At 37.1% G+C, this 27,081-nt stretch overlaps 1 protein-coding gene across 3 annotated transcripts in view; it reads left to right on the plus strand.

The window, feature by feature from the left end:
* SLC26A7 (solute carrier family 26 member 7) overlaps positions 1-26,048 on the plus strand; it is a 78,893-nt gene extending 52,845 nt beyond the window's left edge. For all 3 annotated transcript variants that reach the window (XM_051785365.1, XM_051785363.1, XM_051785364.1), the window contains exons 11-19: positions 302-397; positions 7,324-7,430; positions 9,664-9,730; positions 13,456-13,572; positions 15,220-15,268; positions 17,949-18,049; positions 21,033-21,087; positions 21,177-21,280; positions 23,311-26,048. In XM_051785365.1, the coding sequence (XP_051641325.1) occupies positions 302-397; positions 7,324-7,430; positions 9,664-9,730; positions 13,456-13,572; positions 15,220-15,268; positions 17,949-18,049; positions 21,033-21,087; positions 21,177-21,280; positions 23,311-23,346 (732 nt within the window). In that variant the 3' untranslated portion in view covers positions 23,347-26,048. The remainder of the gene's footprint in view (positions 1-301; positions 398-7,323; positions 7,431-9,663; positions 9,731-13,455; positions 13,573-15,219; positions 15,269-17,948; positions 18,050-21,032; positions 21,088-21,176; positions 21,281-23,310) is intronic.
* The last annotated feature ends 1,033 nt before the right edge of the window (positions 26,049-27,081 follow it).

Here is a 27,081-nt window from a genome sequence, read left to right on the forward strand (position 1 = left end):
GTAGCTGGTCTGGTGACACATGGAGAGCCTTGGGTAGTCCTGAAATTTCTGTAATTTTTCTCGTGATGAGGTGGCCCATAGATTGCATTCACAAAACAAACAAACAAACAAACAAAAAACCCCAACGAAACAGGGGTGACGCTCCTAGTGTTTATGTCACAAGGACACCTGTGCTTATCCCGTTTTTGAAACACTAACCATTTATTTTATAATTTCATTATAACATTGACTGCTAAATAAAAGAAAGAGCATTTGTTTTCACTTACAGTTCTGCAATTCTTTTGTTTTTATGTCTTTGCAGTGTGTCTTAGCAAGCATTATTGTTGTGGGCTTGAAAGGGATGCTAATGCAGTTCTGTGACTTAAAAAAATATTGGAATGTGGATAAAATAGACTGGGTAAGTCAAACTTAATCTAAGGAGGTTTTCCTGCGACTTTTTAACAAATACCTAATAAATAAACTTTAATAGTTCTGTGACCCTAGAAGATATAAGTGCAAGCCATTAGTATTTTTGTGTACTATTGGCTCAGAAAAACAGCATCTCTAATATCAGTTGTATTAAAAAATGGCATTTTAGCAAATGATAAATGATCAAACCTAATTTAATGCTAACAATGTGTATACAGACCAATCAGGTTAATGTGTGCAAATATGTGTTTAATTTTTATGGCTTCTCTATCTGGTTGACATAAGCTGTTGCTATTGCAGTATTATTGGAGAGATTTGGGTATCTTTGTCCTCTGGGGACATGGAATGACCATACAGGAAAAAACAGAACTGGAAACACTGGGGACACAGAAAGATACGTGTTGAGGTGTTGTTGTAGGTAAATTGCCTTAACTCTTTCAGATTTTGCAAACAGAATATCTATTGTTCAATCATAACGAAAGATTCTGCGCTATGAGGGGAAGAATACATCAGAAATCTAGTTTAATACAAAGTCTGAATAGTCTGACAGAATTTGTACAAAATTCCTAGTGAGTAGTAAAGACAAATCTATGTGTGAGAAAAGTCCTGGATTTCTCTTCTGTGGGAGTTTTTGAATGTATTGGCCAGTTAGTGGAACCAAAACTTCTAGGCACTTTCATAGGTACATATATACTGACATCCCATATATTTAAGGTAACTAATATTCAGAAAGATATTTTGACAATATTGTGGTGGAAGATACAGTTTACTGGAGTTAATATTGGGCTTTGATGAACTCACTGGTGACTTTACAGCAGTAATGGTTAAGTCTGACTAATCATTTAGACTGAGTAAAATGTTTTTTTTAATGGGGTACAGGATTTAAGTATGGGAAATAGATCTGTCTGAACAACATCAAGTTTGGTTATGTGAGTTTTTCACATTTAGTCACAAATGTTTTAGAGGTTTTCGGTTTTTGTTTGGTTTGTTGGTTTTGGTGGATTTTTTTTGTATCAGCCAGAAGAAAAACTTTATCTTTCATGCAATCTTATGCTCCTCAAGCAGTAAAATTCTGAAAATATTTTCTATCACTTGTACTGTATTTGATCTTCAGTTTAACACATATTGCCAACAACAGAAATGGTGGATGATGTGGATCAAGAATTATTTTGGCTACACTGGACTTAAGAAAATTGGTAGTTACGGGAGAGAGATATATCTTCTCTATCAGTGCACTGAGACAATAAGTAGTTCAGTTTTCCAGCAGGATATTCTGCAATGTCACTAGATTTGATGCATCTTCACAGTTAGACTTGCCTGATTGATTTTTGCTTTTCTAGTTTTGGCAGAAAAGGCTGAGTGAGTAGTTAGTTATTACCTTTCTGATGTCTATCATTTCTAAGAGAGATTACAGAAAGGGGGAGTTTGCTGGGTTCATCTTTTTGACTGAACATACTTGAACAATGATTTATCTTCAAGTAGTTGCACCATCAGTCCTTAGCTTGACAGGGTAAATCATCTTGCTTTAAACAGAATAGTTTAAAGTAAGGCTATAAACATTGATCTTGCATTGCTGCCTGCTCTGAGGAGCCCCACCAAGCCCAGTGATTTGTATAACTACACTGGTGTTATTTCGGCTTGAAAAGATTCACTGCAGCAATTGACAGAACACTGGGAATGAATTATTCAATCACCCAGGTTATCCAAAGTGTTTTGAAGATAGAAACTCTAACAAAATATTTGGAAATAATTAGCAGTTGTCCTTTCTGGAACCGATTCTTTGAAGGGTGTGTGTCATGTAGCATTGAAGTCAGGTTTGTTTTGCTTATAAGTCTGGCAAATGATAGTGCATGGAAACAGAATATTATGGTGTTTGTTACCTTTTTTCTTCACACTTCCTTAAGCTTCTCATTGAACACAAATGGGATGAATAACATTTTCTTGTTGATTAGTTCTTTATAAACATAATTCTTTTAAATATTAAAGGTTCAGCTAGAAAGGTACTGTTCAGGAGCTGGACTTGAGGATCTTCATTCATTCCTTCCATCACAGGATACTCTGTGTTTCTATGAAATTTCTTCTTTTAGCTATGGATGGCTTTTCCTTTCAGATTTAGTGTTTAGGATCAGCTGAGTTCAAATAAGCAGCTAGGCTGACAGCCTTTAGTAGCCAATACCAAATATTATTGCATAAATTTGTTTCAGTTTTCTTTTGACTTGTTTTTTATCAACTCTCAGGGATGTCCTGTTTAACAACCTGCCTCTCAAATCACATTCAATTGCTTTCCAGATAGTACCCCACTGTCCTTATTCCAGAGATCTCTTTCCTGCCATTCACAGCGTCCATGTGAACTTCAAATGTCTCTTGCTTCTCTTGCCTTAAAAAGCTCTGAGGCATCACTTCAGTTAAGGTCTTCTGTCAGTCCCTACACCTTCTTGGTTGGATGACTTCAACAATCACAGATTTATAATTTCACTATTGCACTGAGAGTGATTTGTCCTGATTTTTTTTCCTCTTTTTTTGGGGAACTATCAGGAAGCTGATCTGATATTTGTCTGTGAGTATATCTCACTTCTCAGGTCCTGAGATCAAAAGTTGATTTCCATATCTGTCCTGCAAGCCTAAATTCTAATCCGGGTCAATTTGACTAACTTGCCTTTTTATTCTCCAGCTTGACAGTGCACTTTGCTAGAATCAATAAAAAGGCCAATAAAGTTCTTGTTAACTCTTGATTTTAAGGCTCAGCATCCCAGATAGGCTGCCTTTTAAGCTAGGCAAAAACTACTGCCTGGAAATGGACTGTTGAAGAACAATATTTTCTTTGCTGTTAATAATTGGACTTGAAAGTGACCAAGGATGGGGAAAAAGTATTTCAGAAGGTGATGCTCTAAGTGAAAAATGATAATAGAATAAGGATTATTTTTATTAGTTAATTATATAGCATGGATCTGGGGAATTCTACGTAGAAATACTCTGGCATTTAAAGAGAAAAAACTGTTTTAAGGTTGCACATATGACTTGACCACAAAATGACCACAGTTGAGACAAAGCCAGTTTCATGATTGACTTCATGATTCATAAAGCAGGAAGAATGGCAAGAATTTATGGTAAAAATTACACATTCCCTGCAAGGTGTTGTGATGTGAGAGGCAGTTATTGATACATGAATTGTAAGTACATGCACATTTAATAATATTTAAGGATGTAAAGAATGCTACTAATTCAGAAATTAAAGTAGATCCAACAAGGAGGGTCTCATTTTTGACAAGTATCCTCCAAGATCTTGCCAGTGTTGGTTTCTGAGACATGGATCGACCCTCTTTCAATATATTTTGTCAAAATGTTTAGAGAAGAGAGCCCAGGGAGAGTCTTTCTGGAAATTTTGGAGTTCATTAGTGTAATTTCTTGGTTTTTTTAGAACTTCTTAACTTATTATCCTCAGGAGGGAGATGGCCTTTTAGATTTGTCACACATGAGTCCTGATTCATGAGAGTGCTCTAAGAGCTCTGAGGACTTTGCTATATAAACAATTTTATGCAAGGTAGGAAACCATCTCTTCTGTGAGAATAATTTTCCATCCATGCTTTTAGCTTATGACATCCTAGGGAGATTTTCTCTTTTTCCTGCATTAGTGAATATGCTACTCTGAATTATATTACTTGTGCTGTAGTTGATCTCAGTGGGGTGGCAAGGAATTTGCAAATGCTTAATCCATTGAAAGTGTGCTTGCCACATAAATAATTTTTAAAGAGTAATATTTGTATCAGTTCTTCTGTCTCCAGGGCTGTTTGAAAAAAAATACTGTCTTAACCATTGTGTATGGAATACTTGTGAAAAATTATATTAAAGGACTACCATACCACTTTATTATCAGAGGATCATTTAGGTTGGAAAAGACCTTTATAGACCATCTAGTCCAACCATTAGCCCAGCATTGCCAAGTCTACCACTAAACCATGTCGCTAAGTGCATTAAGCAGTTTCTGCTCTATGTCTGGTGGTTTTCACTTCAGCCCTTGAATCATAAGTTTTGGTGAAGGGTGTGCTAGGGATGAATGCCAGTACCAATCATTTGTCTGCAGAAGGATGTGGGAGCAGGGTCATGTCACTCAGCCTCCTTAGAGCCAGAGCTTCCTCCAGGACTCCAGCATCTTCCCTGCTGAGACACTTCCTGAATGAGTAGGACTTTAATGGGATTCTTCTTTTGGCTACATGATGGTGATGGCAACATGGGCCTCTCTCTTTGAGCAAGTCATCACAGCCTCACATTCAGATAGTACAGAATTGGTCAGCCGAGTCATGTTAGGGTATGATTCATCTCTTCCTCAAGTAAGCAACAGCATAATCAGGTAGGAGTTAAGCAAACTGCATCCTAAGTTCTCCTCACTCTGATAACCAAATCTGCATCAGTTATGCTAGGAAACTAGACAACTGAGCTGCCAACAGTTAATGCCAAGTGAGAGGGATTCTACCCATTCAGGCAATAGCTGATTGTCTCAGTTTGCAATGAAAAAGGGAAGTTTATAATCTGGTTTCAAAGTGGTAGAGAAACATTTATTTCACCATACCTTAGCATTGCATAGTTTAGCCCTAGGTTCAGAAAATGTTCTACAACTTATTTACAGGCTTTTTTCCTACCAAGTTCCCATTTCAGATGCTCCTCAACGGTGGGTGATTAGATCCTATGAAATGGAAAAGTCTAGATGGAGGCAGCTGCTATATACACAGTCACTGCACCTCTCAATGCTTCTGATACTTTCTCATATGTACAGGAGTCAACATAAGTCCATTACTTCTGCTTGTTTCTTTGCTCCCTCTTTAGAATTTTTCTTTAAATTAGTACAGTACAAAGATACTTTGAAGGTGGATTTTGTTTTGACTTTTGAGAATAACGTGTCTGTAACACATTGTTGCTAAGATTTGAAGAGTGATTAGGTTCTATCTGTCCTGGACTATGCACTAACCATCTTGAAGTAAGTTGCCAAAGAAAACTTTAATATTTTTATGACTTCTTTGATGAACCTTGCAATAGCCCATAAAAAAAGTCTATCAGATCAACATAACTTCTTTCTACAAGTTTGATGCTACACTAACTAAAGAAGCACTGACTCCAGGCCAGTACAAAGCACTGAAAGGGTGATTGACTAATGAGAATATAATTGTTTTGGCTCAACCTCTACATCAATGGCAGTCTCTGATTACAGTTAAGATGTAAGATACTAGGCTGCTAGAGAGGCACTCAGCTAGCTTATTCAGTACTCAGCAGTACTTAAATATTTTTGGGTTTTATTTTTCCTATGCAGACTTTGTATTGGGTTTTCATGTTTTCTTCTGAGATGTAAGAATTTTGCAGCTCTAGCAGCAGTGATTTAGTTAGATGTGATGAGGCTCAGGTCTGCAGCTGAAGTGAATTGCACTGCAGTGGATTCAGGTGTTGTCAAAGGTTCAGCCTTATCAGGATAGGCTAATTCTTGATCCCACCTGAACTTCAGGTTTGTGGTATTTTTGTTAGCCCTTTCATGTCCAGTGAGCTCCTTTAAATATAAACATTGGCTTTGTATATCCTAGCATTACTTTCTTACTGGTTAATTAAAACTCATATCTGTTGCTCATAAAGGTATTTTTGCAAATATACACACAACAATTTGTATAAGATATCATGTTAAAATACAACTGCTGATTGAGGACAGTCTCAATGAACTGCCTCTTTATCTAGCAGCTGTGCCGTTGAAGAGATTGCAAAACCTTTTGCAGAAATTAGGAATCTTGAAGTTGAGGGAGGGAAAGGTTTCTTTATAGAATCATGTAACACTGTCCTCTGTGAAGTACAAATTAGTACAGTATGACTTACATTTTATAATTCATAAAATAACAGTTCTGAAATCTGCTCAAGCAAAATTCCTGTGGTTAGGCTGAAAGTGTTCTATTGTCTCTGGCTTTCATGAGTTAAGTAAAAGCATCAGAAAGGATAATCTTAACATTGATCGTTTCATTGTAATGTGATCTGTTATTCTGCAAACATGAACAAGAAGCACTACAAGAAGTAATTGTTGAAATGGGCACCTGTGGGGATCGGGATATTGAGAGGAGTGAAAATAATTTCCATTCTTCTTTAACACCTTTTATATAAAGATTAGGTGGCAGTCTTTGCTTAAGGCTCCCCCAGGGAAAGAAATTTGTGCTTTATTGTACCAATTAGGTTGGTATAAGAAATCGAGTAATTTGTACTTTTCTTCTTTTAATTGTAAAATATGGGTATCTCTCAGCTATACACATCATTGTAGTATGGAAATAAAAATGAACATTTCTGGTAAGAGAATAATTTTAATAAATGAAATGTTAATTTTTTTAAGGTGGGGAAGTAATATGAAATCTCACCATTTCTGTGGGAAGGAATTCATTCCCCAGTAATTTTTGTTATAGAATTGTTTTAGTCAGCTTTACTCTGATAAGCACCACTTTTAATCAGCCTCCTTGCAAATTATAATTCCCACATTAGTGGGAGAAGAGCTCTCTGTATGTGACCTCATTAGGGTACATTCTCATTGTGTGAAAGGAAAGGAGGATTTAAAATCTGTGCAGTCAAGAAAGTGGCAGAACTTGCAACGTGAGATATAAAATACAGGTTTTACAAAACTACAGTTCAGTCTGTTTATGCTGTTAGCACAAGTACATATGCTATTTTAAGTAACTCTGGAAGGAATCTCTGTGATCAGTAGTGCCATGTTGCACATGGTCTCCTGTGGGGAGGCATTACTTTAATTGCTAATTCAGTCTTCAGTATTTGCCAGTTCAAAGATCCAAATGTTCACATCTGAGAAACTATCTTAGTTTCAAAAGTCTTTTTTCTCATTCATAAAATGCACATTGCTATGAAATTTAAAACTAATCACTTCTTTTTCTTCCCTCCCTCAAGAGCATATGGGTTAGTACCTACGTGTTTACAATATGCTTTGCTGCCAACGTGGGACTGTTGTATGGCATTGTCTGCACTATAGTAATTGTGATTTTCCGCTTTCCCAGGTAAGAATCAATTTATTGGAATGTTCTACTAGCACCCCATTATGTTTTCTTTCTGCCTATTGATTCATAGTCAGGATGGACATACGGTATACTGAATTCAGTATACTAGTTGTAGAAAATTACAAGATAAGACAAGTCAAAAGGAAAAGTCACACCCGTGCGTTTACCATAGACTAAGGATCTCTACAACATTTTATGAAATGGCATATTTTGTGATTTCTCTTATTATTACACATCTGTATGATTCATTATGTGAAGGTAGAAAAAATCAATAGAAAGATTAATAATATAATTTTTTTCCATTAGATATTTATTTGGTCCTTAATGAGAAACTATGGCAAGCCTTAGGAACTCTAAGCACCTTTATAAACTCCTAGGTACTATGTTGCACAGGAGCTGGTGGTTGACATTTGCACTGCTAATATAGATTAATGAAACATAATTGCACAACTATTCTAATATCTAATAAAAAGTATCTGTTCTGTTTATGAATTAGAAAAGCCAGAACAAATAAACTAGAGTAATCAGAAGTTCTTATATTATATATTACAGTTGCTACTTTGTATCATCAGTAAAGAGAATATATCAGCTGAGGTTCATGATTGATTTGTGCTACAGAACTAATTCACAGATCACCAGACCTGGAAACGACTTGCTGCTTGCATGCAGTTGTTTGCATGAACATTGAATCCCACTGAAATTAAGCATAATATAGACAGCTTGATTAAATGCTTGTTAAAGTTAATGGTGTTAGCCATTTGTGCACAGCTCTGTTCTCTTGGAATAAGTTGCAGAGCAAGCATGAAAATAGTTCAAAATTGCAAGGCAGTTAAAAATTATGGAAGATGATCTCTGCTTGAATCAATCAGTACCTTTGTGGTAAACTTCTGCTATTCAGCAAGCTAAAATTTTGGTAAATTCTGCTAGTAAAGCAAAATGCAAGTTTTCATGTTTTTACCCTGGACCTGAATGTTTGAGGTTCTCCAACAGCAGAAAGGGAGGGATATCTAACACAAAAGAGCATGATCCTCTGTTGCCTGATCTAACAGAGACCTCAGCCTGAACCTGCACTCTTCCCAGTGATTTCTGTGTTCTTCAGTCACGCTGAATGTGATTGTTCACACCATCTAAAGGCACTGAACAAGGTAGCAGCCTTAAAATCTGTACTGTGCAGATGTGCTTAGTGAGACAATATGTCGTTAAGACATGCAGTCATGAGCAAAAGCATTAGCAGAAGTGAAGCAAGTAAAATATCTTAGATTATTTATTGAGAAGTTTCTGTTCAGATGCCAGAGTATTGGATGTGATACATGTCACGTATCAGAATGTAAATTAAAACCAGTAGCGGCTACAGCCTAATTTATGCAAAGATGAGAGAACAGCTGACTTTTGCAAGGCTCATTTAGCCAGCCTCAATACCTGCAAATACTCTTTCACACTGACGCATCTATTAAATGTTTGTATTCTGGGATTATTTCCATTGCCTAGCTTTAGGCACAGAGCTCAGATAACAGCTAATTTGATAGTCTTCTTCAGTAAATTGTGTTCCTGCAAATGCTGCACTGAAGAAGAAGGTCAACCTACACTAAGGTCAAACTACAACCTACACCTACACTCACCTACACTGAGCTGCCTTTCCAAGGCAACTTTCTCTTTTCACAGACTGGGTAGACAGCACAGGGATACTGGCCCTTTCCTGTTAAGTTCCCCATTTTGATAGCTAGAGTGCAGTGTTCTTCTTCATCATACAAAAATGTGTCAATTTTAATGACAAATAAAAGTCTTTATTTTTCATGACCCGCAGCTATTCAACACATTTATTTCCCCTTTCCTTATGTTATGATTTTGCAGGTAAAAAATGTTAATTAAATCTCTTTACTGTTGATGCTATAGATTATATATGAGCTACTTTGGTTTGAGAATAGCTCTCTGGCCAGCTACAGAACAGTAATGAAAATTAAAATTAAGAAAATGAAAATGAAAATTGAGATTTTATTCACCAGAGACTTTCATTATTCATATTTTCAAAGTGATATATCATAATTCTAAAATGAGTTTTTACTCTTTAACTAGATTATCAGAAAAGATAAGCTCTATATGCACAAAAATATAGACAGATTGCATTGTCCCTACTTCAAACCTCTCTGCTGCAGTTTGGCATGTATCTCTTCCTGTCTCTGTTCAAGACTACTAAGGATTTGCCTTACAGATTTTCTCTGTGTATTGATTACAGAGCAAAGACGCTGAATTTGAAAAATGTGAAAGAAGTGGAATATAAATACAAAGCAGAAGATAACTGTGTAAGTTAATTTTTTTTAACTTGTGTGTGTGTGTTTCACTGATTTGTTTATTTTCTCTAGTTGGCTATCAGATTGTAATCAGGGAGTCAAGGGAACATTTTTATGATATGACCACTTGAAATCTAAAGCCCATATGATATAGTAAATACAAAACTAGCCGGCCATCAGAAATTGGAATATCTTCACGATCATGCTGCTGGTCTGAAAAGCGAAGTTAGGCAAGTCCTCTTAGATCTATCTTAGTTTATTTGTCATTTTAAGTAAGGAATTGCTCTTTGTAAAAGTTTCCTAATTCCTAAGTTTAAGGAAATCTCTTGCCAGGAATGGCAAGGGCAATCTGAGTAGACAATACCAGTCTCTGTATTCTTGTCAGATTTCCTCACTTCCTGAAAGTCCTTTGGTATTCTCATATCCACAATCTCTTTTCTGATCCCATTTCTGCCACCAGCCCCTTGTGACTGGACTGTCCCAAAGGGCGCTGTGTGCGGCTGGGAAAGGAGGGCAAGCACCACGAATTTGTCACAGACTGCTTCACACATCTCCTCACCCTATGCTCAAACAAGGTACCCTCTCATGAAAACGGATGGAAGAATCTCTTCCAAAGACCGTGCTTTTAAAATTTGGCTTTCTACAAACTCAAACTAACCAGTCAGATTCTTTTGGTTATTTTCATTGCAATTATCATCAAAGCTGCTTGTGGTCAGGCCTATGGTAAGAAGAGAAGGGTAATGACCCAGAGAGGTGAACTCCCTCCTCAAAGGTGAACTGGTGGGTCAGCAGCCAAGAGAGAAGTAGAACCATGTGTCCTTTCAGCACACAGCCCCATCACTGGGACATCTTGCCTTCTCCACAGTGACAGTTTCTAGTATGTCCTTTTTCCTTTTCTAATGTTTATGAAGGGTATTATGTATCAGTAAGCCACATGCTCAGCAGTTATTGCCTCACCATTAAGAAGCTCTTCTTTAAAGAATTTATTGTTTCTGGCAAATGTCTTCCATCAGAGCTATCTTGGGCTCAAAATCTGAACTTTCAGGGGCTCGGAGGCATTTATGGTTTTGGCATGCTGAGCAACACTGGAATGTGAAAGGTACATAAGAATGGGGAGGACTCTGAACTGTGAATTAAAAACACTGTTGTTGAGGCTGGGCTTGCTGTCAATTATTATATCACTTTTCATTCTTAAGAAAAACATTGGAGTAACTTTGTCAGAGATGGGTAACCAAAATTTTATTTACCTGTTTTTTTCCTTATCAGTTCATAAAGTATTTTGTACAAACCCCTATACATCTTTTTTTAAGCTGTGTTGTTTTTTTTAACTTAATCATTAAGATTAATGCCAGTAACCTAGTAATAACAAACCAGTGTCTGCAGACATTGGGGAAAATAACATTTTGTTAAGGAAGCAAATTGCTCAAGGGCTTATTACACAAAACAAAGAAGGAAAATATTTTTAAGATTGAGAAAAATGCCTTTAATTGAATTTGGAGTCACTGGATTGCAGCAGGCATTTAGGGTAATTTTTAATATATGAATGTTACACTGATCCAAGTTTCCCTGGTAAATAACAGCTTAGACATAAACAACAGGACTTTTAAACATCAAAATATGCAAGCTTAATGATCTACCCTGCCATTAAGGTCTGTGGATTTATAGGGGTTATTTCACCAATAAGAGAAAAGACACTTTAATGTGGAAAAAAATCAAAGGGTATTTAGAAGCTTATGTGAAACACATTGCATCAGAGGCGTTCACTTAAAATGAACCCTTACCCAAGCATAGATGGTGCTGTGCAGAGTGCACTGGGCAATTGCCTGTGTCCTTCTAAGGGATGGCAGGGACAGGCCACCTGAAATAATTTTCCCACTTTCTTAGCAAGTACACAGCAAAGAAGTTCATTTTTCTCAGAACAATTCTTTTTAAGAAAGAACCAAACCAGAGCCCGGAATAACTGAGTCAAATTGGGCACATTTGACCTTGCCCATTCTGGACAAAAAAGTATACCTAAGTCTGCCATCGTTTCAATCTGGCCTTATGATTCGAGCCTTTCAAGTTTTCCACCTTGCACTTTTGGAAGCTTTTTAGCCTCTTGATCGTCACAGGCTTTTATCTTTGCACATCAGCCTTCCTTTTTCCTCAGTTTTCATCTTTTACTTTCCAGTGCTGCTAAGGCACTGAAGTGCCCACTTGTCTCCACACCAAGCTGTGTATAGCATAATTTTTAATGGGAATCCGTGGAATGTCAGAGTATTTCTCCATTCAAAAATATATTGCCCTCTGTTTTGCCCTTATTTTAGAGCTGTCTTTCATATAAACTGAGCCATTTCAACTGCCATGCTTTGCCAGTTGTCCGACTGAGGTATGTTGGTGATGTGATATTTACCACAATTGCATTCGTAGGTAAATTGCGCAAAGTCCTTTTACATAGTCTGGTGTTCTTTGCCTCACTTTGAGATGTTTGAAATGTTTCCTTTGTATGATGGTCACTGCCGTGGTGTCCAAGATATCGTCTGGTTCCCAGAAGTCTGAACAGCAGTCTGCAATAAGGACATAGTTTTTGTGGTTTGTGGTGAAGATTTTCATTCCCATTTTACTTGAAAGTCTGTTGGGAAAACTGCATATCTTCGATGCAATCCCAAAAAATTTTAAACTACTTGAAAAATGGTCTATGTCAGCTCCACTTCCTTTTGTTTGAGTGTGACCTTCTTGTATGACTTTTGTTAGGGAAAAGAGAGGCTTTTTGACCTATACTCTCTTGCAAATTTTTTGGTTTTATTTTCATTGTCACACAACCTGTGGAAAATTTATAGTTCAGTAGAATTAACTTAATTCTACCTCCTACAAAACCAGTATTTAATCATGTGATTGCTGATATCCAATATATTTATATATAAATAATAATTTTTTTACTGGCTTTAAGGCTTTTTATGAGTACACCTCGAGAGTGAGAGAAATTGTGGGTTTTTTGTGCAAAATGTTCCTCACTGATGCCTGGGGTTTCTGACCTTTGTCTGATGTCATTCCAAAATTGTTCTGTTGTGTAACATCTATGTTTTGAGGTACACAGTGTGACCCAAGGTACTGGTAAGCTGTTTGTAACTTATTCAGTGAAGTGCAGAGACAGGATCAAGGCTGACTGATGATTCTTGTGTAGATTATTCAGTTGGTTGTAGATACGTGCTGGTAAAGCTTTAAATGTGCCACTCAAGGTTGCTCTGGATCCACAAAGTCTTTTCGTGGAGAAATAGCTCTGTACTAAAGTTATCTTCAGATGACTACGATGAATATTGCCACCTTTCCCCAAATCACCTGCAGTGTTTGCCCCAAAACCTTATGTACTTTTTTTCAAGACATGTGTTTGTCTAATAAAATATATTCTCTGTCTGCAAGTGTTGTCTTGCTTATATATAGGGATAATACCAACTGAAACAGTGCTATTATTTATCAGATAATAGTTCTTAGTATTATGCATCATCGTGAGCATGCTTTTTTTCCATGGTAACTAGAATTGAATGTAATTTTCATTATACATTATTTACATTTCCATTCTTACTTCAGCTGTGTGTGAAGGCTAATCAAGAGAGTTATCTGTTGAATCACTCTCACAATCCAAAGCTCTTTCTCGGTTAATTTACAGGTATTTTCAGGATTTTTAAATAAATGAGTTTGGGTTTTAGTCTCTAAACACAAGATAAACTTTGCAGCATTATGTTTATTTAATTCCACAGGAATCATTGAAACAGGTGAAAATCATTTCAGTCAACAATCCATTAGTCTTTCTGAATGCCAGGAAATTTCATGCTGACCTGATAAAGATAATCCAGAAGGATAGCATGAGCAGCCAGGTACGTGAAGATGTAAATGAGGATATGCTATTTGCTTCATTAATCACAGTGACTGTGTTGAAGATTGTGCTTGCTTTCCTTGCATTTCTTAGAGAACGCAATCAGATACTGAAACAGACATAAAAAGGTAAAATTGAAAATGATTCATTTAGAATAAAATTAATCCTAATCTTAATCAGATTCAGTATGGATTATTTCTTACTATTACTTGAAAATAATATCTTCACTATTTCTGTGTATGATCCTTTAAGAGACATTGAAGCACTGATCCAAAACTCTAAAATTTATGGAAGAACTTATATAACCTCAGATGATGTAAGGCTGGGATTCTAGAAAGACAGAGAGTAGCTACAAATGTGCTTGAATGTGATGTGATTTTTTTCCTATACATGAGTCCATGAGAGATAGACACTTCATTTCTAACTATAAGTAAATTCTGGAGAATTGGGAAGAAGTTACAAAGTGGTAAATTTTCTCAAAGGTAGTATTTCTTTTTCATTTTTTGCACTGATTGTATTGCAAAAATAAACAGTATACAAATTATGTATAACACTTTTTTTTGAAAAAAATCCCTATAAATATAGTATTTTCCAAGTTTATCTGCATATGATTACTGCAACTTCCCGCAACACTTCCTAAAAGGGAAAAAATTAAATTATCATTTGTCTATCAGTACAATGAAGACATTTCAATACTATGCAATGCTTGCTGTAGAAAATTTCATCCAGTTTGGTAAACTGGGCTGAGCAAATCACAGGCATGTCTTAGATAGGTTGTTAAGACAGCAATATGTGTCTACCACCTCTACTGTCCCTTGACAAAGAGTTGTGCTACTGATGTGCACTTTAATAGGTGGAAATTTAGGATTCAGCTCAGAAAATGTGATGCTTTTTATGCTTGGTTCTGCTAGGCTAACTGATTTGGATTGGTATGATAACAAACCTCCAAAGAGAGAGAAATCACTTAGGATGTGCATGGAATTAATATATGAGTTAATTTAATAAGTGTAATAAGTTAATTTAATAAGTTAATTTATACATTACTTAGGAGGGAGATTTTATCCTTTGTCTCTTCTGTAAGGTACTTGGCAGTACAGTTGCCTGAAGTACTGTGCATAAATTTTTTTTGTAATTTTTTTTTGGTGGAATAAATGTCTTTCTGTAGGACATAATGGATGTGGAAAAAAAATGCAGTTTGGATTTTGTCTCTGTGCTCTAGTTCTGGCTTCAGCTCCTATTTCTACTGAGAACTTATACATATTGAAATAATTTTTATAAAAACTCTCCAAATAAAGATAATTTTTAATAAATTTGCATATAAAAATGTTCTTATTAAAATATTAGCATAGCAGATGAGATTGCAGCAAGTTAATCTCATAAAATCACCTATCTTTTCAAGAACATCTTTCCCATCTTTTTAAAGAAAAGCAAAATATCAATTTGAGTATGTATCTCAGTATTCTTCTAAGGTTATACCAGAAAATAATATATATTCAATAGGGTGCTGGATAGAACATGACTTCAGAGAGAATGAGTTAACTTTGATATTGAGAAACAGAATTCATATGCATTGCATTGATTTTCTCTGGTTACTGTGCATTGAACTAGTTTTCCTTGGTGTGTTATTAGTTTGTTGCTTTTATTTCAGTGTGAGCAGAACACATTGCTCTGTCCATTTTCCAATGGAAGTTGTCATGGTGAGTTATCTATAAATTACATTAAAACCAAGATGGATGTAAGTGTGCAAAATGGCTCCACATTTTTCTATATATTTCTAGATGAACTCAAGTTGTATGGAAACTAATATTTTCAGTTAGACCAAACATTCAAGGAAACATGAATGCTAAATCGTATTAAACTCTTAACTTTGGTCTAACAAGTCCTGTTTCTCATTTTGTTTTTGACTGACTTTCAGATTTCAAAAGTAGGGTACCCATGAAAGCACCTTTTCTGTGGGAGTGGAAGTTTATAGTGGAGGACTCATTGCCCATGGCAGTGGGGTTGGAACTAGATGATCCTTAAGGTCCCTTCCAACCCAAACCATTCTGTGTTTCTGGGAGTGCCTGCTCATTTCACAGGAACAACTGTGAGCATAATGAGCCAGGTAAGCAGCAGGGGAAGCACTTCCCATGTTGCTGCCTGCACTGATCTTCAGATCAGGCCCAGGAGGCTGTTTCGCTCAGCTCTGGTCATGTTTTTTTCCATTCACAGAGTTGAATACTAGTATGGAAAAGTAAAAATAAGATAAGATTTTAACCATGTTAAATCTGTGTGATCTTTAAATCCACATAGGAGAAAATCACAGAAAATGTCAACTGAATTATCAGTGACACGATGACTACCAATATTGTACAGTATATCAATACAGTATAGAATAAAGAAAAAACCTAGGAGTTTGCTTTCAATTAAGGATTAAGCTGGATAATTCCACTCTTCCCACATTTTATAACATTTAAATCAAACCAGAGCACTCGCATTCTCATGGGAGAGCTGCAGCAACCTTTTGCAGAAGATACTTTATACAGATGATTTAATTTTGGATTGAATTAAAACACTGTGTTTATTTAAAATGCTTATAAGCATTAAGGTTGGAGCAGATAATCTGTTTGGGAGGCTGTTGTCTGAATTTCTGCATTTATTAACCAGACTCATGACATTTTTATGATGCTACAGTGTTTAGTTTACTTGGGACTGACAGAGTGCTTTGATGTAGCATAGCAACCTGTAATAATGGCTGCCAAAGACTATATTGTATTGTATTGACTATACTGTAAAATTCTATGTGTGAGATGATCTTGCCAGAATGTATTTCAGTTGTCTTGAAGATAAACTGGTTTCTCACATTACAGAAGTGACAGACAGTATAAAATCTCTTTTCTGAAAGCCTAAGTTCTAACTTGAGGACTTAAATGCTCCGTTGTTACTTGTACCAACCAGCCTATGGTGATTCTTTGTGGGGCCTTTAAAATAAAAAGCAGGGAGAAAAAAAAGAAAAATACCCATAAAGAGAAAAACAAAATGTGGAGTTTAAATTTTCAGGAAGGAGGAGAGGAAGAGGACTCAAACCTTAATCCTCATGGCAGTTGCCCTGGAAAGCATGGCAACTTACATCTTTGTCATAAGGAAAAATAGAATCTTTCCTTTCTCCTTTTGGGGAGTACTGTCTGTATCAGCACCAAATGAAACAGTTGCTCTTGCACTGGTCCAAAGAGGGAGCAGGTGTGTACCTATCCCTCCATTTAGAAGCCAGGCAGCCTATAATGCAATGCATCAGGAATTATTACACTGAACAGCCTAGCAGATCTCATAAATCCTTTCTAGGTTTCTATCACAATAATGTCAGACAGGAAGTTCCCTTTAAAATTCTGTATTTTTGTTTGGTATGTATCTGTTGTTGTATGTTGGACAGTGCAAAGACAGTAAATCTCTGGAGATGCAAGTCCAAAAGGCTCTGGCTCTCAGACTACTGTCGCAAAGGAATTATCACCACTGTAAATTTGCATCATGGTGAAATTCTAATTCCCCTCAATAGTTTAAAATCTTTACCTCTGCTCTACCAATGCCATTTAGCTTAACTCATCTTTACATCCAGAATTCCTTTTCTTCATCCTTTTTTTTTTTTTGAGTTGTGTGCATTATGATAACAAACATTTGTTCACAGAATAATGTAAATAAGATGTGCATTATTTTCTAGTTTTCCCTTTATGAAAGCCAGGAATCATTTATCTGTGTGCTGGTTCAGGATGCATTTAGAACAGAGTGTGTTTAGATTAAACACAAGGTGGCCTGAAGTTGAAGAATAAGACCTTTGCAAATCTTGCCAACATAATTTTTTTCTCCAGCAAAAATACGTGATAGCATATTAAAAAATTAACCAAACAAAAGCCAGCACAGTAAAACCTTAGGAAAATGAAACACTCCACTTTACATATTCTTCTTCCTTATGGGTGAATATTAAGTTAAGGCTTAGGCAGGTTTTTAGGTACTATAGAAATCAATGTCATATTAGAACTTAAAAGAGAGTTATATTTTCTGTGTATCCCCTGAAAAATCTTCCAAACAAGCCAAGTTATTATCATGACTCAATTAGAAATTCAAATTTGAAGAAACAACTGTTTAATTCTTGAGATACTATGCTATCTAAAACATCTCATTAATAATATGTTCTGCCTGTCATCACTTCATCCCATTGCTCTAAAAGTCCTTCATTTGTGCTTCTAAAATGTGCCATTTGCTTGCTTGATACCCCAGTACATACCCCAGTAAAATTTTTATTGTGATAATTTGGCCTTATTTTGTTGAGCTATCATTACTCTTATATCCAGTTCTTGACTATTCTCTCTTTTAATTAAAGTTTTTCATTTATCCAATGTGCAGGTGAATCTGTGCAGTCATGTCACAGTGAGAGATGTGTTTTGATATTAGACTGCAGTGGACTGAATTTCTTTGACTACACTGGAGTCTCAGTGCTTCTTCAGGTATTCGTGATACCAGAAAAATTCTGTATATATTATAATTACACATATGAGTTATTGGGGGCAACTACTTCACCTATATCAGTGAATAAACATGTGATTCATGGAAAGGATGAACATAGATCTCGTTTTAAACTGCACTGTGTTTATATATAAAATTACACTAAAATATTTATAAATATTATGGGTAACAGTGCAAATGTACATATCTGCATGAAAGGAAGATGTTTTTCTGAACTTTTTTTTTTTAGTTTTTTTGTTTGTTTGTTTGTTTGTTTTTTTAGTTTTAAAGTTGTTTTAGAGCATATTTGACCCTGTCATGTCAGTTGCCATGGAGCTATGTATAGATTTACCCCTTTAAAATTCCAGGTTTTAATTCTGTGATTTTATGTGTATGTCCTGCTTTCTGCTAAGCCAGAGGTCAAAACACGACCTCCATGTTTTCTCCTGTGGGTGGCATATCCAACAACTGGGTTCAGGCATTGCCAGAGCTCCAAGGTGCTCCCAGAGGACTAGAATCATAGAATCATAGAATCGATTGGGTTGGAAAAGACCTTCGAGATCATCGAGTTCAACCCTTGGTCCAAATCCAGTCCATTTACTAGATCATGCCACTCAGTGCCACGTCCAATCTGCATTTAATAATCTCCAGGGATGGTGAATCCACCATCTCTCTGGGCAGCCCATTCCAATGCCTGATCACTCTCTCTGTAAAGAATTTTCTCCTGATATCCAACTTAAATTTCCCCTGGTGGAGCTTAAGCCCGTGCCCCCTTGTCCTATTGTTGAGTGCCTGAGAGAAGAGACCAACCCCTACCTGGCTAGAACTTCCCTTCAGGTAGTTTTAGACGGTGATGAGGTCACCTCTGAGCCTCCTCTTCTCCAGGCTAAACAACCCCAGCTCCCTCAGCCTCTCCCCATAGGACTTGTGCTCCAGTCCCTTCACCAGCCTTGTTGCTCTTCTCTGGACCTGCTCCAGCACCTCAATATCCTTTCTGAACTGAGGGGCCCAGAACTGAACACAATACTCAAGGTGTGGCCTCACCAGCGCTGAGTACAGGGGAAGGATCACTTCCCTGGTCCTGCTGGCCACGCTATTTTTGATACAGGACAAGATCCCATTGGCCTTCTTGGCCACCTGGGCACACTGCTGGCTCATGTTGAGCTTCCTGTCAATTAGTACCCCCAGGTCCCTTTCTGCCTGAAAACTGGTAATCACTGGTTACTGTGGTGAATGGAACTAAACCCAGATGGCTGCTGGCCACAGTTGAGGTTCCCCAGAACCAGTACTGGGCCCAGTCCTGTTTAATATCTTTATTGATGATTTGGACGAGAGGATCAAGTGCACCCTCAAGAAGTTTGCAGAGAGCACCAAGTCAGGTGTGTTGATCTGCTGAAGGGTAGGAAGGTTCTGCAGAGGGGTCTGGACAGGCTGGATCGATGGACCGGGGCCAACGGTGTGAGGTTCAGAAAGGCCAGCTACTGGGGTCTGCACTTGGCCACAACAACCCCATGCAGCGCTACAGGCTGGGGGCAGAGTGGCTGGAAAGACATGGCTTAGCAGTGGACTTGGCAGTGCCTGTTTAATGGCTGGACTCATTGATCTTAAGGGTCCTTTCCAAACTAAACAATTCTATGCATAAAAAGAAGTTCTATATAGCGGATGAAAAATTATGTTCAAAAGCTGTTCCTTACATTTCCATCAGGTCTGGAGTTTAAAAGTTGTGTAGTGAGTACAGAGTTAAATGGGTATGCAAGGTTTGGTTTGCATAATTTTTCTGAGTAAGACAGAAGACTAGATTTGAACTTGGGTCTCAGCCCAGGCCTTTTCTTATCCTAACCATTTTTTCAATTTTTTCAATTACTTCACTTACTCATTGTACAGTGAAGTAAGTGTTGCCCTAAAAGATTTGAAATTAAAACTACACATAGAGATATAGTAAAAAAGAGAACTGGAAAAATAAGGTTAGTGGGAGTTATTCTTTATTACACATCCCTTCAAAGCACAGGGCATTCAATAAAGTATTAATTAAGAAAAAATTGTGAAACTTATTTCCAAAAGATCTTAGAGACCTCTGAACTACAAATTATGTCAAAGAAGTGTTTGACAAATTTGTGGGAGGTAAGTCTGACATGGGCTGCGAAGTGCACAAGTTGGGAGTGAAACCTCTGGATGAATGGCTGGTCCTAAACTGAATTACTCAGAGAAGAACACACTCAACATGTCCTTGTTGTTACACTCCTCCCAAAATGTCATCACTGATGCCAGAGATAAAGGCATTTTTGGACTGAGTATGGCTTTCGGTTTATTTTTAAAAATAGGGTATTCTGATGGGCTTCTCACTGAATCTCGTCTTCCAGAATTTTTCCACTTTATATGGATTATTTAAACATTTTTTTTAATGCAAGAACTGCTTTGAACATTCCTCATCTGGCAGAAAAAGGCTTTACTCTGGTTTTAGAGTCATTTTCACTTTTTTTTTTTTTCTCTTTTACTTTCTCTCTTATTCAACATTTGGTCTCTGTGGAGTTGACCATTTTCAAAGAAAGTATAAAGAACAACTTAATGCAGAATGTAGCATGATGGTTATGGTGCTTTTCTGATAAACTCATGAAGTGTCAGAGTTTCCTAGGTCTGATTTCTTTTTGTGTGGACTGGTAGGTAAGCATATGGCAAGGAGATGGAAACAGGAGGTCTGGAAATAACCCCCTCAAAAATTATAGTAAAAAATGAAAAATTGTTAATCAAATTCAGTTTTAATTCTTGGCAGAGCTGTAGCGTACTGTGAAGAGGGGGTAGGAAATCAGTGTGGGTTGGTGGTGTTTGCATAATAGAAGGGCTCACTCTGGTGGCTGCTGGCAGTACAGCCGCTACAGCAGCATTCCAGGCGCTTTGCCTGCCTTGGATATAGGCTTTTTGTGTATTTTACTGTCTGTTTAAAAAGGTTCTTTTTTTTTTTTTAATTTCGTGTTTTCACACATTTAGATTTACATGGACTGTAAGAACAGACACATCAATGTGTTGCTAGCACACTGCAAAGGCAAGTATCATCTTACAGCAAAAATTTTAATTTGATGGTTTATATATCCTCACTATTTTATCAGTGCTCATGAGTTTGTTTTATTGCAGCTTCCTTGATAAAAGCAATGCAGTACGGTGGATATCTTGAATCTGAGAATCCTGTCTTTTTTGAATCTATTTCTTCAGCAATTGATGCCATTCAAATTCACAGGGTAAGACTTACAAGCAGGGGTAAGTGAAGTGTCAAGGGCTTCTTGGATGCTCACAGCAATTTGTTAAAGTCTGGGAAAGTCTTATTTACCCACTGAAACTTTTGGGCAGAAATCTTTTATCTATCTATTCTCTACAACTGGTCATCAACCTCACAATGCAGTTACCCAGTTTTTTGCTGCTAGCACTCTCTTCACTCCACCATCTCTTTTTTTGCAATGTGTTCTCAATCTCCTATGCTAGATCCAGAGGTACGGTGTTAAGGTGCATTAATCTGGGCACATTCTCCACTTATGTCTCTAGAAACACCTAACACAGCCTCTCAGTGAGGCAAATTAACTCACACCCAGTTCTGCATTACTGACACTACTATCCCTCCTGGGTTGCTTGAAGCTACTTCACACAACACCACTCTGGTCTGACTGAGACCCTTCTGGATCCCCAGCAAGTTTGGTTTGAGCTACAAAGCTTGTCTCTGCCTTGCACTGTAGCATGCCGTGCAGGCTCTCTGGTGGAAGGAGGGGAGAGGAATTGCACGAGGTGGAAGAGAGAGCTAGAGAGAGAAGAAAGGCTTGGCTCAGAAATTGAGGCTTGAGGCTTGAACACGCATTGACTTGAGCATATATTTACTTGCTCAATGATTCTTGCATTCCTTATTAAAAATATTGTAAACCTGGGCTTTCCTCATAAACTATGTGATCCTTTTCCATTGTAATGCCAGTGTAACCGAGTGTGCATTGCAAGTAGTGTGCTTTCCCATGGTTTTATTTATGATTCCAAACACGGCTGGAGCTTGGCTCAAGCCTTCTCCAAGAGACATTAAACTCATCATGGTCTGTGGTTTGGTTGTTTGGGTTTTCCTTAATTTTTTATTTTACTAATTAAATTTGAGTTGCCTATGAAAAAAAAAAACACTTTCCATTGATTTATCCAGATTAAATTGAGTTGGCACAGTTGGTCTAGTGGATTGACCAGAAAAACATGGTCTTCAGCTCTTTCCAACATTATTAATTATGTTGCCCTGCAAAAAATAATTTACTGAAATGGTAACTGCAGGGCAAAATAAAAGAGATGGCTATTGTATGTTTTGTCTGGGTCTGATTAGGTGATTTAGAATGAACGTTGTGTCATAAAATGCCTGTATTTTTATTGACATTAATTAACTTTCCTAAGATTCTTTTAAGATGGCTATGCACTAGCATTCTCATTGTATGGCAAAGGCACATAGATAGACCAAACATTCAAAGTGAAAAGGGGGAATTACAGCTCAGAAATCCGCTTTTCTAGGAACTGACCACATGTTTCTACCAGAGCTGCTAGGCAACTCAAACTTCGGCATAGTGGCTTAGCAGTTTAGTCTGAAAGGCTTGCATCCAGCCTCAAAATTTAAATGTAATTATGAACAGTGTATATATGCTGCTAATGTTTCTTCAAAGTATTCAAAGTATGAGCTTCAGAGGATTTTATGTGTTTATTGTGTTTAACACCTGGGGAGGGGAATGAAAAGGCAGGGTGACCACAATAGCAGCACCACACTGTAACTACCAGTCTGTCTATATACTCCTCCTGTGACTTTTTAAGATGCTGAGGTCAGTAGGACTTTTGACTGTTTACATTAAGGAGTAGGCAGGATAGAAAAAAATAGGAGGAAGGAGTTGGAGACTAATAGAAAGTGATTCATTCCAACTTACATTTCAGCTTCCCACCACAGAAAGGAATAGTCTTTCACTGTCAGAAAGGTAGAGGCAAGAGGGCTTCATGGTTCATTTCCAACTCTGACTCTGTTCAGAAATGCAAAGATGCTCTTACCTACATCCTCCAATGATAAGGTTGTGTCATTTTAATTTTTATGTTTATAAATTGATAAGAAACTTGCCTGTTGCTTTATGCAGTTCATTCTAATCATAAATAAATTTTTGGAATATTAATCTTTATAGTGGTGGCATTTTCAAGCTAGCACTCCATCTGCTAATTTTACATTATATTCTCAGAAAACTTTATAATACTTTTTTTTCTGTGTCTCTCGATTTAGAATTACAGCAAGTACAGTGAACAGAGTGAAGTGTGATGCCCACTCATTGAATATGGCTAGTTTCATCTGCTCATATTCAGAATGAACTACACCATGGTTTCTCCTTAGGTTTTTTTCACCAGTGGATCTCATAGATGACCTTTTGTATGCCATATATATTTAGTACATTCAGTAATGATTGATCTACCATTCAGAAAGAAAGTCTTTCAGCTGCTATCACTCAGAGAATGTTCATGCAATTGTTCTATAGTGGTTTTATATCATATTTTTATATCTAGATAAAAATTACATTTAGATAAAAATTATTAAGAAGTAGACATGAGGTACTGACTGTGTTTACCAGTCAGATATATTCTTTTAGATATCTTTTATCATACCATTAGTTGTAATGTGCCTCTGTAGTTTTGTGTATGAAATAGAGACATTTTGAATTCTTAAAAGAGTATGTTATCATTGATAGAGTACATGCAGAGTATACCAATGCATACTGTTTCTAATGTCTTTACTTACCCTTCCTTCTGTTCAAGACAGCCATTTGCTGTGACAGCATCATATCACAGCTATCATATGCTTCCATTTTTCATTCTTGTCTTTGTATACTTTTTAATGCCTGCCCAGGTCCATGGGAAAACTGTGTATACAGAGAAGGCAGTTGCATGTTGATTAAGTGCCCCTTATATTGTCCCCCTCCTCTAGTAGTTGTCATGAGTTATAAGCTGCTACATTTTCAAAGCCACAGGTGTTGTTTAGCTCAAACTGAAGAGGAAAAACTTTTTCTTGTTTCCAGCATAGAATAGTCTTTATTTCCAGTTTGACCTGTGATTTGTTTGATATTGAAATCTTTAGTTATGGCAGCTGAGAGATGACAGTGGAGACACATAAAGTGTGAGCCACATTTCAGCCCTAATCCTGATTAGGGATGTGCAGTACTGTGTGTGAACACACAAAGTGGATGGAGGAATTCACAGGTTGAGTATTTGGTTTGTATTTGTAGATTGTCAGCAATCATACTAGATTATACTAGCACATCAGTATCATGTTATATGGCAACACATTGAGGCCTTCCAGTACCTGAAGGGAGCCTACAAGAAACATGCGGAGAGAGTATTTACAAAAGCATGTAATGACAGAAGGGGGATGGCTTCAAATCAAAAGAGAGTAAGTTTAGCTGAGACATTAGAAAAAAATTCTTTACTGTGCAGGTGGAGAGACACTGGAACAGGTTGCCCAGAGAAGCTGTGGATGTCCTAGGCCTGGAAGTGTTCAAGGCAAGGTTGGATGGAGCTGTTAGCAATTTGTTCTAGTGAAAGGTGTCCCTGCCCATGGCAGGGTGTTGTAACTAGATGATCTGTAAACTCCCTTCCAACCCAACCATTCTATGATACTACGTACAACTTTTTTGCTCTTGCCTTTGTTGCCATATGTGAACACCAGCAATAAAATGCGAGCTGAACAAAAAGGAATCAAAAAATGAGAAAGGATGAGGTAGTAGGATTTTTTTTCTCACTGACTTAAAAAATGTATTGAAGCTAACTGCCCTAATGGCCATCTTAGCACTACAGAGAGGAGGGAAGTACAAGAGTGCTTTGTGCAGCTGGAGTCTAGAGGAAAAATCCAGTGCTGTGTTCTGTTTTCAGCAGCAGTTACATATGTATGCTTGTCTGGGCCATCCTTGCTCTGTCTGCCCAAAGCTGCTGCCTGAAGGAGACGAGGTGGCTCGTGGAGTGACTTTCATGTCCCTGCATATAGTTGTGTTAAGACATTGATAAGCTTTTCTTCTAGTCTTCATAATTACACACTGCTAGATGACAATGGGAGAGAGCCATGGGGTTTTTTGCCTTTTCAGTTATGAGTAACTCTTGGAGTTATTCCCCACTTTATCTCACAGATGACCAGAAACGTTCTGTACATATTCTTCTGAAACTGCTTTCATAATTACTATGCAAAAGGTTGATAAATAACTGTGAGAAGCTCATTATACACAGAAGAAATAAATTCTGTATATTGTCCCAAGTGCATTAATTTCAGATGCTGTAGTTGATTGCAAATGACTCATTACATCATTGGACTCAGTAACAGGCTATAACATTTGATTAATAATTTCCTCAAACAGTTTTAGTAATTTATTAACACTTTAGAAACTATTTACAATGTACTTTAATTGTAGAAACATCAATTTTATGTCATGGCTGAATGGAGATTTCTACTTAACTGCGAACTGAATAAATGAATAAATGGTATCTTTTCTACTAAGTTCAGCATTTATTCTTTGGTGGGTAAATGTTTTTTTCTGAAGATGTACAGATAAGTTGATTAATGAAATTGTTAAAAATAAGGTCTTTAGCAAAGATAACATCTACCAGGAGACTTTCAGTTTTGTTCTGAATGATCTTTTAAATGGAACAACACAGATACTTTTAAAATTCCTTGTAGTGTTAGCCCTTGATGAAACCCTCTGCATCAAATGATCAATTTTGTAGTGCTTATCAAAATTACTTCCCATTTCTACTGCTTTCAATAGGAATAAATTTTCCACAGTTAAATGGCTGGTTTGGGATGGACATTTATCTCCCATTAGCTCAAAGATCTTCTAGTGACACAGTGTCATTTTTAAAAGTGTTTCACCAGTGTAAGACTTCAAATTCAAAATGTCTTAATGCTGTGATTACTGCTTGATTGTCTCTCAGGGCAGAATCAGGGATGAAATATATTTTTTCCCTTAAAACATTTAATCATAACTCTGAATTTCCTAACCTTCCAACTCTGGGCTTTTGGATACTAGTAATATTTCTGTAATATATTTGACCATATATAATTAGCCTAAATAAGCTACCATTTCTGAGAGTATGTACTGTTAATCAGATTCCCTTTCTGGCAAGTGGCATTCCTTAGGATAGTTGTTTCTCAGCAGAACAGAGACTCATGAAGATAGCTGCCATTTCAACTGCTTCTAAAACATCTGTGTTGAGTTTAGGCCTTGTAAAACTGCTCCATGAGCAGCCAGTGGCGGAGGATCATTTCTCTTTTGCTATTGACCTTGAAGGGCAAATTACTTCACTACTGATACAGTTTCCATTTCTCCACAACCCACCCCTCTGAACTCTTGAAGTTTACTGAAACTGTGCTTGCACATGGCCTGTCTTCAAACCACCAGGATGAGATGCCATCAGACCTCATGCACCTCATGGACTGCCAGATCACCAGTTGCTCTACTGGTGGGATGGGAATTGCTTCGTGTCCTCCCTGAGCTGCTCTCTGCAGATCTCCGGTGATGGTGTATTTGTGCCACTGAGTCAACTGACAAACAACTGGTTAATTCTTTGGGGAAGATTTAAGGAAACACCCTAAACCCTCTAGGTTAAGTTTTGGAGGCAATTTCAACTATCACTTTAAACCCTTCCCTCAATGGTTCTTTGTACAGCCTGTCCACTAGCTTCCCTCTGGCTCTCAGGAAAAATTATTATGTAAATATATAGAAACCAAACCCAAAACATCACAATTAGCTTCACTAGAGCAGAATGGAATGGAATGAAATAGAATAGAGTAACATTTGAAAGAAAACAACAGTGATCATCTAGTCCAACTGCCATTATTATAAAATGATAGAATGTTATAAATAGAATATACCATATTTATTCTTCTGATCCAGAAGGGTGAAATGAGTCAAACTCACCCTGTAGGATAGAGCCTGCTATCCACACGGAGGGGAATTAAAGTCAATAAAATAAGGAGTTTAGTTATTGTACCCTCCTGAGGCAGACACTGATCTTT

Source organism: Manacus candei, unplaced genomic scaffold, assembly GCF_025592945.1.
Source record: "Manacus candei isolate 608988 ecotype Guabito, Panama unplaced genomic scaffold, ASM2559294v1 h1tg000019l, whole genome shotgun sequence".
Taxonomy (NCBI): Eukaryota; Metazoa; Chordata; class Aves; order Passeriformes; family Pipridae; genus Manacus; species Manacus candei.